The sequence below is a fragment of the Crotalus tigris genome, unplaced genomic scaffold (assembly GCF_016545835.1).
Source record: "Crotalus tigris isolate CLP2741 ecotype Arizona unplaced genomic scaffold, ASM1654583v1 scf7180000017952.28453644438:3035480, whole genome shotgun sequence".
NCBI lineage: Eukaryota > Metazoa > Chordata > Lepidosauria > Squamata > Viperidae > Crotalus > Crotalus tigris.
In genome coordinates this window covers 1,547,218-1,561,471 of record NW_024096741.1, presented here as the reverse complement: position 1 = coordinate 1,561,471, position 14,254 = coordinate 1,547,218, and the positions used below count along the sequence as shown (strand labels likewise).

Sequence of the window (14,254 nt, the reverse complement as noted above, 5' to 3'; positions counted from 1 at the left end):
CAGTGAGCAGGTGGCAATCTTGGCTAGCAGGACCTTTGCACAGCTTTGTTTTGTGTGCCAGTTGCGTCTTTTCCTGGATCAAAGGATCCTATTCATGGTCACTCAAGCCCTGATGACCTCTGAGTTAGACTGCAGCAATGTGCTGTGCATGGGTCTGTCCTTGATGAATAACTGGAAACTTCAGCTGCTGCAAAATGTGGTATCATGAGCAATTGTGTGTGCTTTACGAGCTGCATTGGTTATCTATGTCTTTCTGAGTCCAATTCACGATACTTTGTTGACCTTTAAAGCCTGTCATGGTAGAGGCTTGGTTTCTTGAAGATTGCCCATCTCTAACTGCCTGTTCCACCAGAATCTAGCAGAGAGAGTATGTTATAGGTTCTGTCAGCTAGGGAGCTAAGGGCCCAAAGTGATGGCCTTTTCTGTGGTGTGCCCACATTGTAGAATCTATTCTGAGGTGACACTGGCCTCATCACTTTCTAGTTTCACAATCCCTTAAGACCTGATTATGTCATTATTAACATCCTTTGCTGTTATTTCCTGTTTGTTCTGTTTTTTTATAATTTTAATTTTTTTATAATGTTTTTATAATTAATTTTTTAAATAAAACTTTTAAAATGTTTTTCTAATTAATAATGATAATTGTTTTTATGTATTTAAAACATACTAACTATTGAGGAGATATTCTCTATATTGAGATCCTTACAAGGTCCATAATTGCAAATCAGAAAAATCCCCTACAGAATCATCTGTGAAAATCAGCTTGAATCCAGGTGCCCTTGGTGATGAGGAAGAGAGCCACACATTTGCCCCTAAAGCATTTCCGTATCACACCAGCCTAAGACTTATATGGAAACTTACTGACATATTCCTCAATGATTATAAATAACCCCGCCTTAGTAGATCCCATGCAGGATCATCATAATACCTGAACTCCACATCTGAGAACACTGAATGAAGTTGCCGCGATGCAAGTACTATTGGATGGTGCCAACTTTGTCACCAGAGAAGTGGATTTCCATGAGCAACCACAGGATTTGCTTGGCAGAGGTCCTGCTGACCTTCTCTGGTTCACCATCCCAACATCATGCTCTTACAACATTGGCTTGCCAAAACCTGCTTATATTACTCTTACCAGATGCTCATGTGATCTCCCTATTAATTTGGAATATAGCAGGCTGGTCAGAACTATTAAAAGACCATCCTTTCTTTGATTACGTAATGTGATTTGATACATTTTTTTTTACAAGAAACCTGGGCCTCAACAGAGGTGGAATAGAAGTGGCTGGGCAAATTCAATCTTGGTTACCCCAAGTAAAGTGGGAGGAAGATCCAAGGGAAACATTGCAACCCTAATTAGTACAGCTTTACAACTGAAATGTGTTCCTCTGCCTTCCTAATCCTAACCCTAATACTCCTTTCTCTTCCTATTTTCCCTGCAACAACACTGGGAGGTAAATTGAGAGAGAGAGATGGCTTTCATGCCTAAGGCAAGATTAGAACTACACTCTTCTAGTTTCTATCCTGGTGCTTTAATAATGAAACCAAACTCTATTTGATTTATCTTTCATATTGCAGTATTTTATTTTTTGCTGTTCATCAACTGAATAAAGTGTTACATATAGGAAACTTCCAAATACTTTTCTGTGATATGAAAAGTTACCTTACATTTCAGATCCTTTCTAGTTACTACATATAGTTCTTCATTAAGTGGAAAGACAAGATTTATAGATAGGAAGGATATAAATTTGGGCCAAAGGCCAGTCTAACCTAAGATGCAAAAAGTTAATTAAATCAGAAGTGACAAATGTGTGAATTCAGTCATACTGCCTGTTCATAATTGGCATCTACTGTTAGATGACAATTTGTATCTTGTACATGCATTGTTCCTAATATTGGCAAAATATCATGGCAAAACACTATAACACTCAATCTGATGATCAGTTGGGTGTGGGGGAATAGCATGGCTCTGGCCAAAGCAATGGACATTGTTCTTCTCCATCAAAATATTTCCTAGACTATTTTCAGTTATGGCTAAACCAATCACTTGATACAACTTGGAATATTAAAGCAGAAAAGAAGGATACTAAATGTCACGACATATACCTTTCAACGTGCTAAAGGTAGGTGGTTGACCAAAGATGCCCTGTCTTATGAACATTGGATTGGAAATGCAGTGGAAGATGAGACGTCCCCTTTGCCATTAGTAATATTGGCAAGAGATGCTCATAAATGCTCATCTTACTTTATGGTTGTACCATGTGTTATAGCATAGCAAAATCTCCTGTTAATCTAGACTATTCTTTGCAGTGATTAGGGGAGGACCACTTCCTGGGATTTACAGGCTCCGTCACCTTAACATCCACTGGGGTTCTACCAGTGACAAAGGCTCAGAACATGTGGTGGATGCAAAAAGGCATGCAGGAGAGGTGAGTAGGTTCTGTGGGAAATACTGGAAGATCTCCCCTTATCAGTAGAAAACCAGGTGCAGATAGTCTAATAAAGGCTTAGCAGAGATGGGAAGCCAGTTGTCCGCTAGATGTGGATGAATTGCAGTTTCAATCAGGTTCCACCGGGGTTTATGGTTGGTGGCCAGAGATAAAGGACATCAGATTTAATGTTCCATGCATGCTTTCAGTGTTAACATGTTAAGTCTTTGAATTAATTTGTCCTAGGCAAATAAACAAGTTATTTCTTCTGGTGAATAAATAATAATTCAAACTCCAATTGACAGATGAAAATGGATCACAGAATAGGGTTGGATCTCAATTTGAAAGTTCAGATGTGTTCTTTTCAAGACTCCCAAATGACCAGAGAATATAAGAAGACTGGGGTAGTAGCATCAATATCTGTGTCAGTATACAGATGAGGATATCTACTGTATATAACCAGCATATATAGTGATTGATGCAGCATTCTTTTTTAAAATGAAAATGGAAATTGGCTGGGCACATTTATCAAAACAGGTGCTAATTACATATATACATGTAGATACATATGCATTTATTCATAAAAGATGTCCTGTCTCAGAATATGTAATATGTAAAAAGTCTATATATACTTATTTGTCAGTCGTTACAACTTGATATGTTGAAAGCACGACTAATGGGAATTTTTATAGTATTTTGATGTTATCCTGAAGATAATTAAACCATGGGTGTTCAATATATTTTATATGCTTCCAAAGGTATGTGATGACTCATAATTTCAGATCTGCTTGGCCATTGCTCATATTGTCTGAGAATAAGTATTATAGTCTGGAAGATGTTCGGTTGGAGAAAAATGGTAGTATCAAAACCATTTAATTTAAATTTGGCAATTTTGTGTAATCTTACCTTTTGACCCTATCATTTTAAACATTTTTTCTAAAAGAACAAAAATAATTAGATAATGCATAATACAGTTTGTATGTTTCTGATTTTTAACATTTTCATTTCAGTGATTTTCATTGATTATCTAGGTACTAAGATTCAGATAGATATTGGGAAATGCAAAGAATTTTATGAAATTTTGCCAAGTTCCATTAAGACCTGTTTTGATATCTAACTATAATGTTTTCCTTGCTTTTAGATTCATTTGGTACACTGGAATTCCTCATATAGTAATTATGCTGATGCTTTGAGAAAAACTGATGGGGCGGCTATTGTAGCCATTCTAATGCAAGTAAGTTCTGATTGCTATTTTCTTATGCATATTTTCACAGTAATTTTCAGTTGTGGCTCCAAAAATCGTATCTGTTTTGGACATTGATGCTATCTGTTTTTCACCATGCATATCATCTTTGTGCTGTTATGGACCTTAACATACAGAGTGCCGACACCTATCTTCTACCTTCCTCTACTGTCCCATCATATGCCATACTAATGGACTGACTGTACAAGCTTATCTTTCTAATTTCTAATGAAGCTTGAGGAAAGAGTCCACCATAGTATTCACAGTGTCCCTTAATACATGGAATACTGTGTGAATGTTCTTCATTTTCCAAGGACTGGATGTACCACAGTGTAACAAATCTGTATACAGTGTTTTGTTATAGTTAACGCCTTTTCCAATAATAAGCTATTAGTCTGGGTTAACTCCAGTCTTCTTGGCTTTTCACCATATAAATGTGTCTTTAACACTTAATCTTTTATATTCAGTCCTTTTCATATTTGGTTGAAATAAAAGTCTGTAAAGTGGCTTACAGTCTTTGTCTATTGTAATAGTTGGGATGAGATGCTGCCTTGGTGTGGATGCTCTTTTCTAGTTGCTGCTGAGTTCCAGGCCAACCTCCAGGCTCCAAGCTCTGCTCTTAAGCAGTGTTGTTTTTGAGTATTCCAGCTGAACTCCCAAGCTGAGTTCCTGGAATTCGATCAGGATGTGCTGCTTACCATAGCTTGTGGTTCTGGCAATTGAATGGTAGTCCTGTCAATCTTCAGACATCACCTCCCGCTCTCTCGCCTGCTTGCTGTTTTCCTATCTTCTTTTCTCCTACATACCCATACCCATTCTTAGAATTGGCTTTGGTAAGCTTCCTCTATACAACTCTTGAAAATGCCATGGTGCAGCTCAATTATTGCAGGCAGGTGAAACATAAGTTTGTATGCTTGTGAATAAAGTTGTGAGTTGAAGAATGAGGAAAAAGGAATGAGAAGCATTTATGCCTGGCTGCAGTTAGTTTTCTCAACTTCATCATTTCTCAGCCTTTGGCTAACATCAAGTGTAGTATTTCAATTCCTCTCCCTCATTAATTATAATTATTATAACAGTAATAATTACAATTAATTATTGTTATGTAGATTTATACAATTAAAACACAATTATAGTCATGTTGCTATATTCACACGTTGAAAAATCTTATAGCTGTTTCTTTGAATGAAAACTTGATGGAATGGAATTAAGTTACTGACTGGAGAGGAATAGATTGTATTGCTATATACACCTGGAATTGCACATCTGTCAAATCTCAGAAATTTTCTTTTTCTTATTCTCTTCTTCTTTTAGAATTGTTTATTTATTTTAATCCAATAACATTTGTAGGTTCTTTCAATCCACATAGATTCTTAGGGATGTTTAATGGTTGAAAACAGTATTCAGTTAAAAATAATGATCTTTAATAATATTCTGCTATAATGACTATCCAAACAAAATTGCAGACCCCAAATTCCTTGGAACAGTCCTACTTCAAACTTGCTTCTTGAAAGAAGGAGGATTGGTGTTATTGAGTTCAATTGGTCAGGTCATAATACCTTTTTCGTGTCTTTGTACTAGATGTGAACTTATTGTTTTGTAAATAGTAGAAACAGTTTATTAGTCATATTCAGTTTTGTTACAATTTAAGGCAATAATTCATACAGAGTATTATTAGTAATTAACATTTGTACTTTAGAAATATGATACAAAATTCATACTTGATACATGACCCCACCAATTGAACGCAACAACACTAATACTTGGTATTTTGAAGAAAATCTGTACAGATCTTGATAAGAATGTTTAGTACTTTAGAGAGGCCTCCTCCAAGCTGGTGACTTCTGCATGTTGAATTTGACATCTCCAGCTAGCATGAAAAAGAGCCACACTTGCTGGGGTTTATGGAAATTCATTCAACATATCTGCAAAGCAGCAAGAAAGCTGCCTTAAGACATAGGAAGTTGGCTTGGATACTGCAGAGTCGATCATTAGGTCAGCTTTCCCTAACCTGATACTATTAAGATGTGTTGAAGTACATCTCATTGTGCAGGGGTTAGAATACAGTATTGCAGGCTAACTCTGCTGACTGTCAGCAGTTCAATCCTGATCAGCTCAAGGTTGACTTAGCCTTCCATCCTTCCGAGCTTGGTAAAATGAGGACCCCAATTGCTGGGGCAATATGTTGACTCTGTAAACTGCTTAGAGAGAGTTGTAAAGCACAGTGAAGTGGTATATAAGTCTTATTGCTATTGCTGTCTCCCATTATTCTCAGTCTAAAAATATAAAGAACTATTATGGATGAAGACTGCAGGATCTGTAGTCAAACACAGCTGGAGAGCATCAGTTAGCCAAAGATGAATTTGTGAATATTTTCAATTATTTTTCACTTTCAGCACCACTGCCAAAATGTTTTCTGAAGTCTAGAAACACTCACTGAAATTAAAACCATACTACAGTCATTCAAAATAGAGCATCATTAAATAACACCAACCAATGTTATTCTCTTTTTGTTTGTATACTTAGTATTATTGGTAGGAGTTGTAAGATATTCCCCAAATGTTGCTACTTCAATGGACATATGGGATAGTTAACAACTAATTCTGTATACTATTATAATTTGAGAGATAATCACCTTTCATGCCTGCTCACTGTCTGTTTTCTGTATGACAGGTAGGAAAAAACCCTAAGCCAGAGATGAAAAGAATTATTGAAGAAATAGATGGTATTAAAACAAAGGTATGTAAAAGAACATTCTAGTCAGTACCAAAGCTTTCTAACATGGTCAATCTAATATGTTTCAATAAAGGGAGACAACATACTTAGATAATGCATAAAAATATGATATTATGAACATATGCCAAACTACAGTATGCTTAACTGTGATTTATTGAATGAGACAATTAGCTGGCTTCATACTAAGCCATGCCATGCATATGAAGCTCAATGATTGTATTTACACAAAATGTCAAGCAGTATGAAATGAACAAGGTTATGGTTATGAGTGAGATATGAATCTTCTGTAGCAACAACTAGTACTGAGAACTAGCACGAAACATATGGACAATAGGAATATTGTAACAAATCTTTAAAAAAAGAATAGCTGACAATTTCCCATGGGAAGTTTAATGAGAGTGGAGCAAGTAAGAGATTATTTAAAGGAAGATTTTCTAGACACAGCAGTCTTGATTCAGAAGTAAAGCTTCTCAATTGATTTTGCTCATGAGATTCTCTTTATTGCCTTTAAATTGAAAGTTGGGGTGGTTTTTTTGGTCAGAAGAAGCAATTTGGACTAATATTTCATTTTTATTATGGATCCAGATTTCAAACTACTTGGGGATACTTAATAAAATCAATGCAGACTTAATAAGGTCAAGGTATCTAATATTAGGTAAATCTGGAATAACTTTTGACTGATGATAGATATTAGAATAAAATGTTTATTAATTTTATTATTCTGTGATCTCAACTACACCTTGAAGCTATCTATACCAGTGATCATCATTATCCAGCTGTAATAAAGCTTTTGTAGAGAGCTCTTTTGTCTCTGCCACTGAATTTAATTATGTTATTTCTGATTTATTTAAGGGAAAAGAGGCTCCTTTTCCAAACTTTGATCCATCTATCCTCTTCCCTCAAAATCGAAGTTACTTTACTTATCAAGGTTCTTTTACAATGCCTCCATGTGAAGAGTGTGTTACCTGGATTATTATGAAAGAGCCTATAAGTGTTGATGAACAGCAGGTAAATTAGAAATTAGAGCAGTTATTTTTTATATATATATATACATTATGCAAGTTTAAATATGCCTGTGCTCATTAGTAAGTATAATCTTGCTTTACCAAAAATTATATACATGATTCTGATATATTGTGTTGCTGTATTCATGAGAAATATTGGACAATTTCTAAAGGAAATGAATCAGAATGATAAGCAAAGACCTAAGAGCATTTTACAGGTAGTCCTTGACTTACAACAGTTCATTTAGTGACCGTTCAAAGTTACAATGGCACTGAAAAAAATGACTTATGACCCTTTTACACACTTATGACCATTGCAGCATCCTATGGTCATGTGATAAAAATTCGGATGCTTGACAACAATGATTGCTGTGTCCTGGGGTCATGTGATCATCTTTTGTGACCTTCTGACTTGCAAAGTCAATGGGGAAGCCAGATTCACTTAAAAACTGCTTTACTAACTTAAAAACTGCAGTGATTCATTTAACAACCGTGACAATAAAGGTTATAAAATGGGGCAAAATTCACTTAACAACTGTCTCACTTAACAATAGAAATTTTGGGCTCAATTGTGGTTATAAGTCAAGGACTACCTGTATAACATCATAGAATTGTGGAGTTAGAAATTAATCCATTCTTCTGCAAGTGGTAAGAAAATCAGTTAAACCATTTTTTAAACAAACTTGCGCCCTCAGTAAGTGGTCTTATTCCACTATGTTAAGTAGGGATTTTAAGATCAGGAAGTATTTTCTTATAATTGTGAAATCTAGGAAGCTACAGCTTGTACTCAGTATTTCTGATCCAATTTGTATGGAAAATAATCGCTGACCATCTTTTCTATACCATCTTTTTATATGTACTTGAACATTGATATCATGTCTCCCCTTAGTCTTCTTTTTGCCAGATTTAACTCTTAAGCTCCTTTAATTTTAAGTTCCTCTGTCTCCTTTGAGGATTTTAATTTGTCAGTTTTCTTCTGAAAATGCAGTGTTCGGAATTCCAAGTGTGGCTTCAACAGCACAGAGGGATGCAGAATAAGGACTTCATGAGTTTTTGATACAAAGCTTTATATGATGTAGTCCAAAACTGTCTTAGTTTTTATATCTTTCAAGCAGGGAGATAGAAAAATTCCACTATGAAGTCTGGGGTGACTTGCTCCTAATGGACTTTATAGCATTAAATGAATTCCAGCTAAAACCCTTTTTGTTCAATAAAAACAGGAGGTTGGCAATTACACTTACTTTGTGATGCTATAAAGAGAATTAGGGGAGGATATCTTATTTTTCAAGTAAATGGAGTAGAGCTAAACTCCAAGAGGCCCCATTTTTACTGGTGCTTATTAAAGTGTCCAACTGATCACATGACATTAAACCTTACATAGACATTCTAGGAAGCAGTGCTGCCATGAAGAGATTTTTATCAGCAGATAAGCTCCTTTCTTGCAGCAATGGGAGATCACCTGATCAGTGTTACCTTTGACATAAGCCCTATAATGAAAAACTCTATAATACTTATATATTAAATTTATTTATTTATTTATTTATTTTCAAATATTTATATGCCGCCCAATCCCAAAGGACTCAGGGCAGCGTACAAAGTAAAAAAATAAAGAACCTCCAAGTCCCTCAGTTACCTTATAAACATAAAGTGCACACCCACCTTAAATCAATACAACAATGTTTTTTTTCAAAATAAGATCTTTTTTTAATGGACTTAATAAAGCTTGCATATCTGTATCGGTATCAGTATCTGTATCTATATCTATATATCTATATCTGTGTTATTGATTTTTTACAGTAACAATCTTTGGTGCTTGGTAAACAACATGTTGTCTAAATTCACATATTTAACAATGATTAATAGTAATTAATTTCTATAATTCCATAGTTAACATGTTAGATAGTAATATACTTCCTTAATTCTCTTCTTCCAGTAATATTCTCATTTTACCAGCATTAAGCAAATACAGTTCTTGATACTATTGAGACATACAAAATTAGATATAGACATTTTTCTAGTTTTTATACAAATAACAATAATATCAGTATATAACATCTTTTCTAATCAGCTTATGTTTCAGTTGTATTTGCAATTAAGGTCTTCTTATTGAATCAATGTAGATCCTGTTTTTCAAGCTCTTATTTAAATTTAGTTTCCTATCAGTATTCAAAATATTCTTGTCAGTTATGATTTTCTCAAAGTTAGTTACATTTAAATGTCCAGACATTTTCACTCACATAAGCCATCCCAATATTTTTACATTTCCCATATCATAAAAAAGTGCTGTTCTAATTATAAATCATATCCCTCTTACTATAAAATCCATTGATATCCAAAAGTTATCTATTCTTTTAATCATATTCAAAAAAATGTTTGGTCATGTAATACCCCATCTGGTAGGTCAAATAATCTGTTCTCTTAAGCCTAACTCTAGCCTTCTTCCTTTGCCAAGCCACTTTCCAAGTCAGTGTATTCAAATCACCAAGGATTTTTTCTGTATTTTTATGGATGTTGTTTAGAAAGGGAGAGACAATTTAGGTGGAGTATTTTTGAGGGGGAATTTTGCCCATTTGTATTCATTAAACCACTCCCACTTTTCTTCTCCCTCAACTTCTCTTTTCATTTTTTGTCTCCCAAACTCTAGTGATTCTCCTGACAACTCTATAATCCATTTTATCAGATCTTCTTTCTTGTCCTCGGGTATATTTTGAAGTCCTGAAAGATAAGGTGCCTTTTCCATTTCCAGTATTATAATAAAATCTTGTAGACTTTTCTTTGCCCTGTGCCAGACTGTAATTTTCTTTATTTGTAGCTCCAACTTTTGGTCATTTTCCTCTGGTTTATGTTCTATTTTCTGACTTGTTTGTTCATTCTTTGTCCTCATTTTCTGAGAGTTTTTTTAATTGTAAGCTTAGATTAAGAACTTGCTCATTTATGCTGTTTAGATTGTTTTTATTCTCATCATGTTTTTTCTTGTGTCTTTATGTGAAAGAATTGTCTTTTGAATTGATTGCAGTATAGCATGGATTTCCTCCTGGAAGTGTTTGCCTTGTCTTGAGGTGTCACTCCTACAGATTCCTGATATACCGGGCTGGGGGCTTTAGATGAAAATATTGAATGTGGTTTTCTACTACTTTTGGTTAGATATGCAGCATCCATTTTATCTTCCCCCTCAGATATTCTATCAAAAATACCATAATCCTTGAGTATTAGCCCTATCTAATACAACCAGTCTTAAGGTCCATGCAGCAAAGTCTTGTATAGTTCTTATGGTCTTTATGTATGACCTTTATAATCCAATGTGTTCCCAGTTGTTAATCCACCACTAAAAGCAATATTTTATAACAGGTCTTCTGCTCAGGGGTCCAACAATTATCAATCAGCCAAAGTTTGCAGTCCAAAATATTCAACCACCTAAGAACAGTCCAAGAGCCCCTAAAAAAGTAGCCAAAAGTCAAGTTTTTTCTTTCTCTGCAAATAGTTCTTAAGCTTAAAAATCAAAGCTCAGTAGATGTTTATAATCCAGGAAGGTCAGCAGTTTTTATAACAATTGTAGTTCTCACTCTGTGGTAGATAACCCAATGTATTTTTCTCTGTTCCTAGCTGTTCTCTATTAAACTAAGAGTCACTGGGGATCAAAGGAACAAGTTGTTATCTGTTTCTGGACATCTTGCCAGTTTCTCAGTCAAGACAGTTGTAGTGCTATTCTCTAATCCACCACTAGATGTCATTAGATATTCATTTTCCGACTTTTTAAAACAAAAAAAAATATTTTCTTGTAGTTTCTTCCCAATACTCTTTCAAACAATTTCCTCAGTTTTGTTTGTCCAAACTATAGCTTTTTATTAGTTCTACTTCAATGTATTTCTGTCCCCCATAAAAATTAAAATGCTGCTTCCTATGGAAGGGTGGAGCTGCAATCCCTTTCCTTCTTATTTTCGGAGGGTTTTTTTTGCTTTTTGGGGGGTCTTTTCCAGGCAATCCAGCTGTAAAATAGAAGAGAAAATATTGATATTCTCACCCAATTCCAAACACGTTGTTCACAATCTGTTCTAGTTGGTGCTTTTTTTTGTTTCAGTTGTCTTAGCTAGTCATGGAAGTGCTGCTAGCCTTTCTCCTGCCAGTTTGGAGGGCTTTCCCCAGATCAAATGGATCAACTGCCATCTTTCCATGATCGACACGGGTCCCCTCCTTCTTTACCATCTCTCCGGGATAACTTTAGACCCATTTAGGGTTCCCTGGCAGGGCGAAACCAGCCGTGGGGTATGGAGCCCTGCAATCCCTTGGCCGTGTCGCTATGATACAAACTGGAAGTCCAAAGTTTGCATATCTTGAATCTCATATTTTAATTCAGTCTCATAAAAGTGGTTGGAAATTTTATTCTTTCTAACAGATAAAAGAGTTTTTTTTATTTAGACAACAACACTATCCTTTATCAATTCTATTAGAGAAAGAAGCACTCAGAAGAAATCTAGTCTAATCTAAATCTAATCTAGAATAGACGACTGGATAGTTATAGAATGTTTTTAAAAAGAATCAAATAAGTAACAGGTAAGAGTTCATTTCTACTTGGGTGAGAAGTTCACTAGAAAATAAGCCAAGCAGAAGTTTACAGAACAAATACAACAATGGTTCTATTGCATTTTTTTTCCCTTGAACAAAGTCTGGCAATTTTTAGGAAATTATCTTTCTAGTATCTTTTGAATGCTTTTTAAGATCATTTTTAACTAAATTTGTCTTAGGAACATCTTTATTTTTCCTTTTCATAGATGTTAAAGCTGCGTAGCCTTTCTAGCAATAGCGCAGAAGATATTCATTGTCCTTTAGTGGACAACTGGCGGCCTCTTCAGCCTCTCAATAACAGGATGATACGATCAACATGTCAATAGAATCTTTACAGGAGTAAAGAGGAGTCATGAAGATCTAAGGTTTTGCACTCATATTGTATATAGGTGGTTCTTCCTCTGGATCTGTGCTGTTGAGCCAAAAGTTTTAAGCAATGAAGCAGGACAACTTACTAAATGAATCTAACTTCCTGAGGGGGGAAAATAATTATAGTAAAACTTTAATTTGTCTATCGATATGTTGGACCTCTCTTTTCAGAAGTCATATACTACTTCATGATGTTACAGAGACTGAGCAGCATGTATCAAATGCTTCCAATTGCTCAGCCTTACTCATTTGGCTGTTCCTGCCCACTGCCCTGGCTAAACTGTTTTCTGCAACCAGATGTCTTTTCTATGTGTGGGACTCCAGCTAACAGACATCTGACTATTGCAGTTATAATATGCCTAAGAAGTCAAGTATTGTTTTTAACTTCAGAATCTGGCTTATGAGTATTGCAAAAAGTCTTTTATCTGATATAATGATAAACGTTCTGTGATTTATTTAGCCATTCCCACTGGAAGGAGAAGCCATCAAATAATAGATCTATGCACTTGCTGAGTTGCTATAATTTCCCCATATTATAGTGATAACCAAACCAGCTTTATGTAATCTTGAAATATTTTTCTTTTCCCCTTTCACAATTTATTAAAATGTTCTTAATTTAAAACTGGTCAAATTCCAACTACCTTCTATACCAGTTGAAATTGGTGAAAGAGGATTTTTTTTCAACAATAATCCTATATGCCTTTAAAGGTCATAGACAAAAAAATAACATTCAAATTCTATTTTTATACCAAATTTCCTTGAAAGGCCTATTGATTTTAGGAAATTTGACTTTGAGAAAATATGTGCAGTTAAATAATAAAAAAGAAAACCCCCAGCATATTAATATATTTACAGTATTTATTTATCCTTCTTGAAATATAAATTAATATCTTCAAACAGAAGACAGGATGAGATATAAAACTTATATTCTATCCTATAATTGTGAAACTTTATTTCACGTTAATAACTATGAATATTTTGAACATCTTAGATTTGCTTAATATGAAGATAATCTCAGAGAATTAAAAGCACACTTTTTTCTTGAAAGGGGAAAAAAGTATGATGTATTTGGTTTTTAGTTGTGCTTTATTGTTCTGTAGCATACCAAAAAGTAATATTCTGATCTTATCCTGATTTGATTATTTAGTCATTCATTTTGTGGCAATGCAGATAGTGTGCATTATATTCAGAATTGCTGTTATAAATGGAAAGAAATTTCATAATGCAATGAGATTTACACAGATCTCATTTTAGATTTGAAACCAATTATGAAATGGAAAATATAATATATCTGGACTTTTCAATGTCAATTACATTTTTGAAAAAAAACTTTTATATCTCCTATGTATATATAATTAGTAATTTATAAGCGTCAGAGTATTTTCCTCAAATTTTAAATAATGGATTGTTTCCTTCCAAATTAAAAATAAAATCTTTGTCTTTGCATTAATTATTAATAAAATGTTGGCTTGGGTTGATTTTCTTTCTTGCTTTGGGTTTTGCTTTCCAAGAAAAGCAATTCAAATTGTACTGTATGATGGCAACATACTTGCTTTTGTAAAACAACAAAAATAAATCTATTTCTTTCAGAATCAACATTTTTTTCTGATCACATAATTTGAAGTCCTGAAAAGTATGCTTTGTGTTTTTTTTTAATAGATTGAAATCTAAGTTTGGTGTCCTCCATCAACAGACAATGCACATGGACTATTTTAAAAACAAAAAGGAAAAACCAAAAAATTACAAGGTGACAGGTCACGAAAATTGTCCATACTTGTTTACTTCATTTTACTCCATAGGACAGTTTTCATTTTTTTTTAGTAAGTTAAACCTTTAAGAAATTTCTTTCTAAATATTGCCTGTCAGATTCTCCCCAGAGGTGAGAAAAAATACATTTATTTATAAATATATTA

At 34.3% G+C, this 14,254-nt stretch overlaps 1 protein-coding gene across 10 annotated transcripts in view; it reads left to right on the top strand.

The window, feature by feature from the left end:
- LOC120308860 (carbonic anhydrase 3-like) overlaps window positions 1-13,941 on the top strand; it is a 62,765-nt gene extending 48,824 nt beyond the window's left edge. For 5 of the 10 annotated variants that reach the window (XM_039345464.1, XM_039345463.1, XM_039345462.1 and 2 more), the window contains 5 exons: window positions 2,311-2,429; window positions 3,571-3,663; window positions 6,343-6,408; window positions 7,258-7,413; window positions 12,179-13,940. In XM_039345464.1, coding sequence (XP_039201398.1) covers window positions 2,311-2,429; window positions 3,571-3,663; window positions 6,343-6,408; window positions 7,258-7,413; window positions 12,179-12,298 — 554 coding nt within the window. In that variant the 3' untranslated portion in view covers window positions 12,299-13,940. The other 5 variants (XM_039345459.1, XM_039345461.1, XM_039345460.1 and 2 more) reach the window with 3 other exon arrangements.
- Window positions 13,942-14,254: the final 313 nt, after the last annotated feature.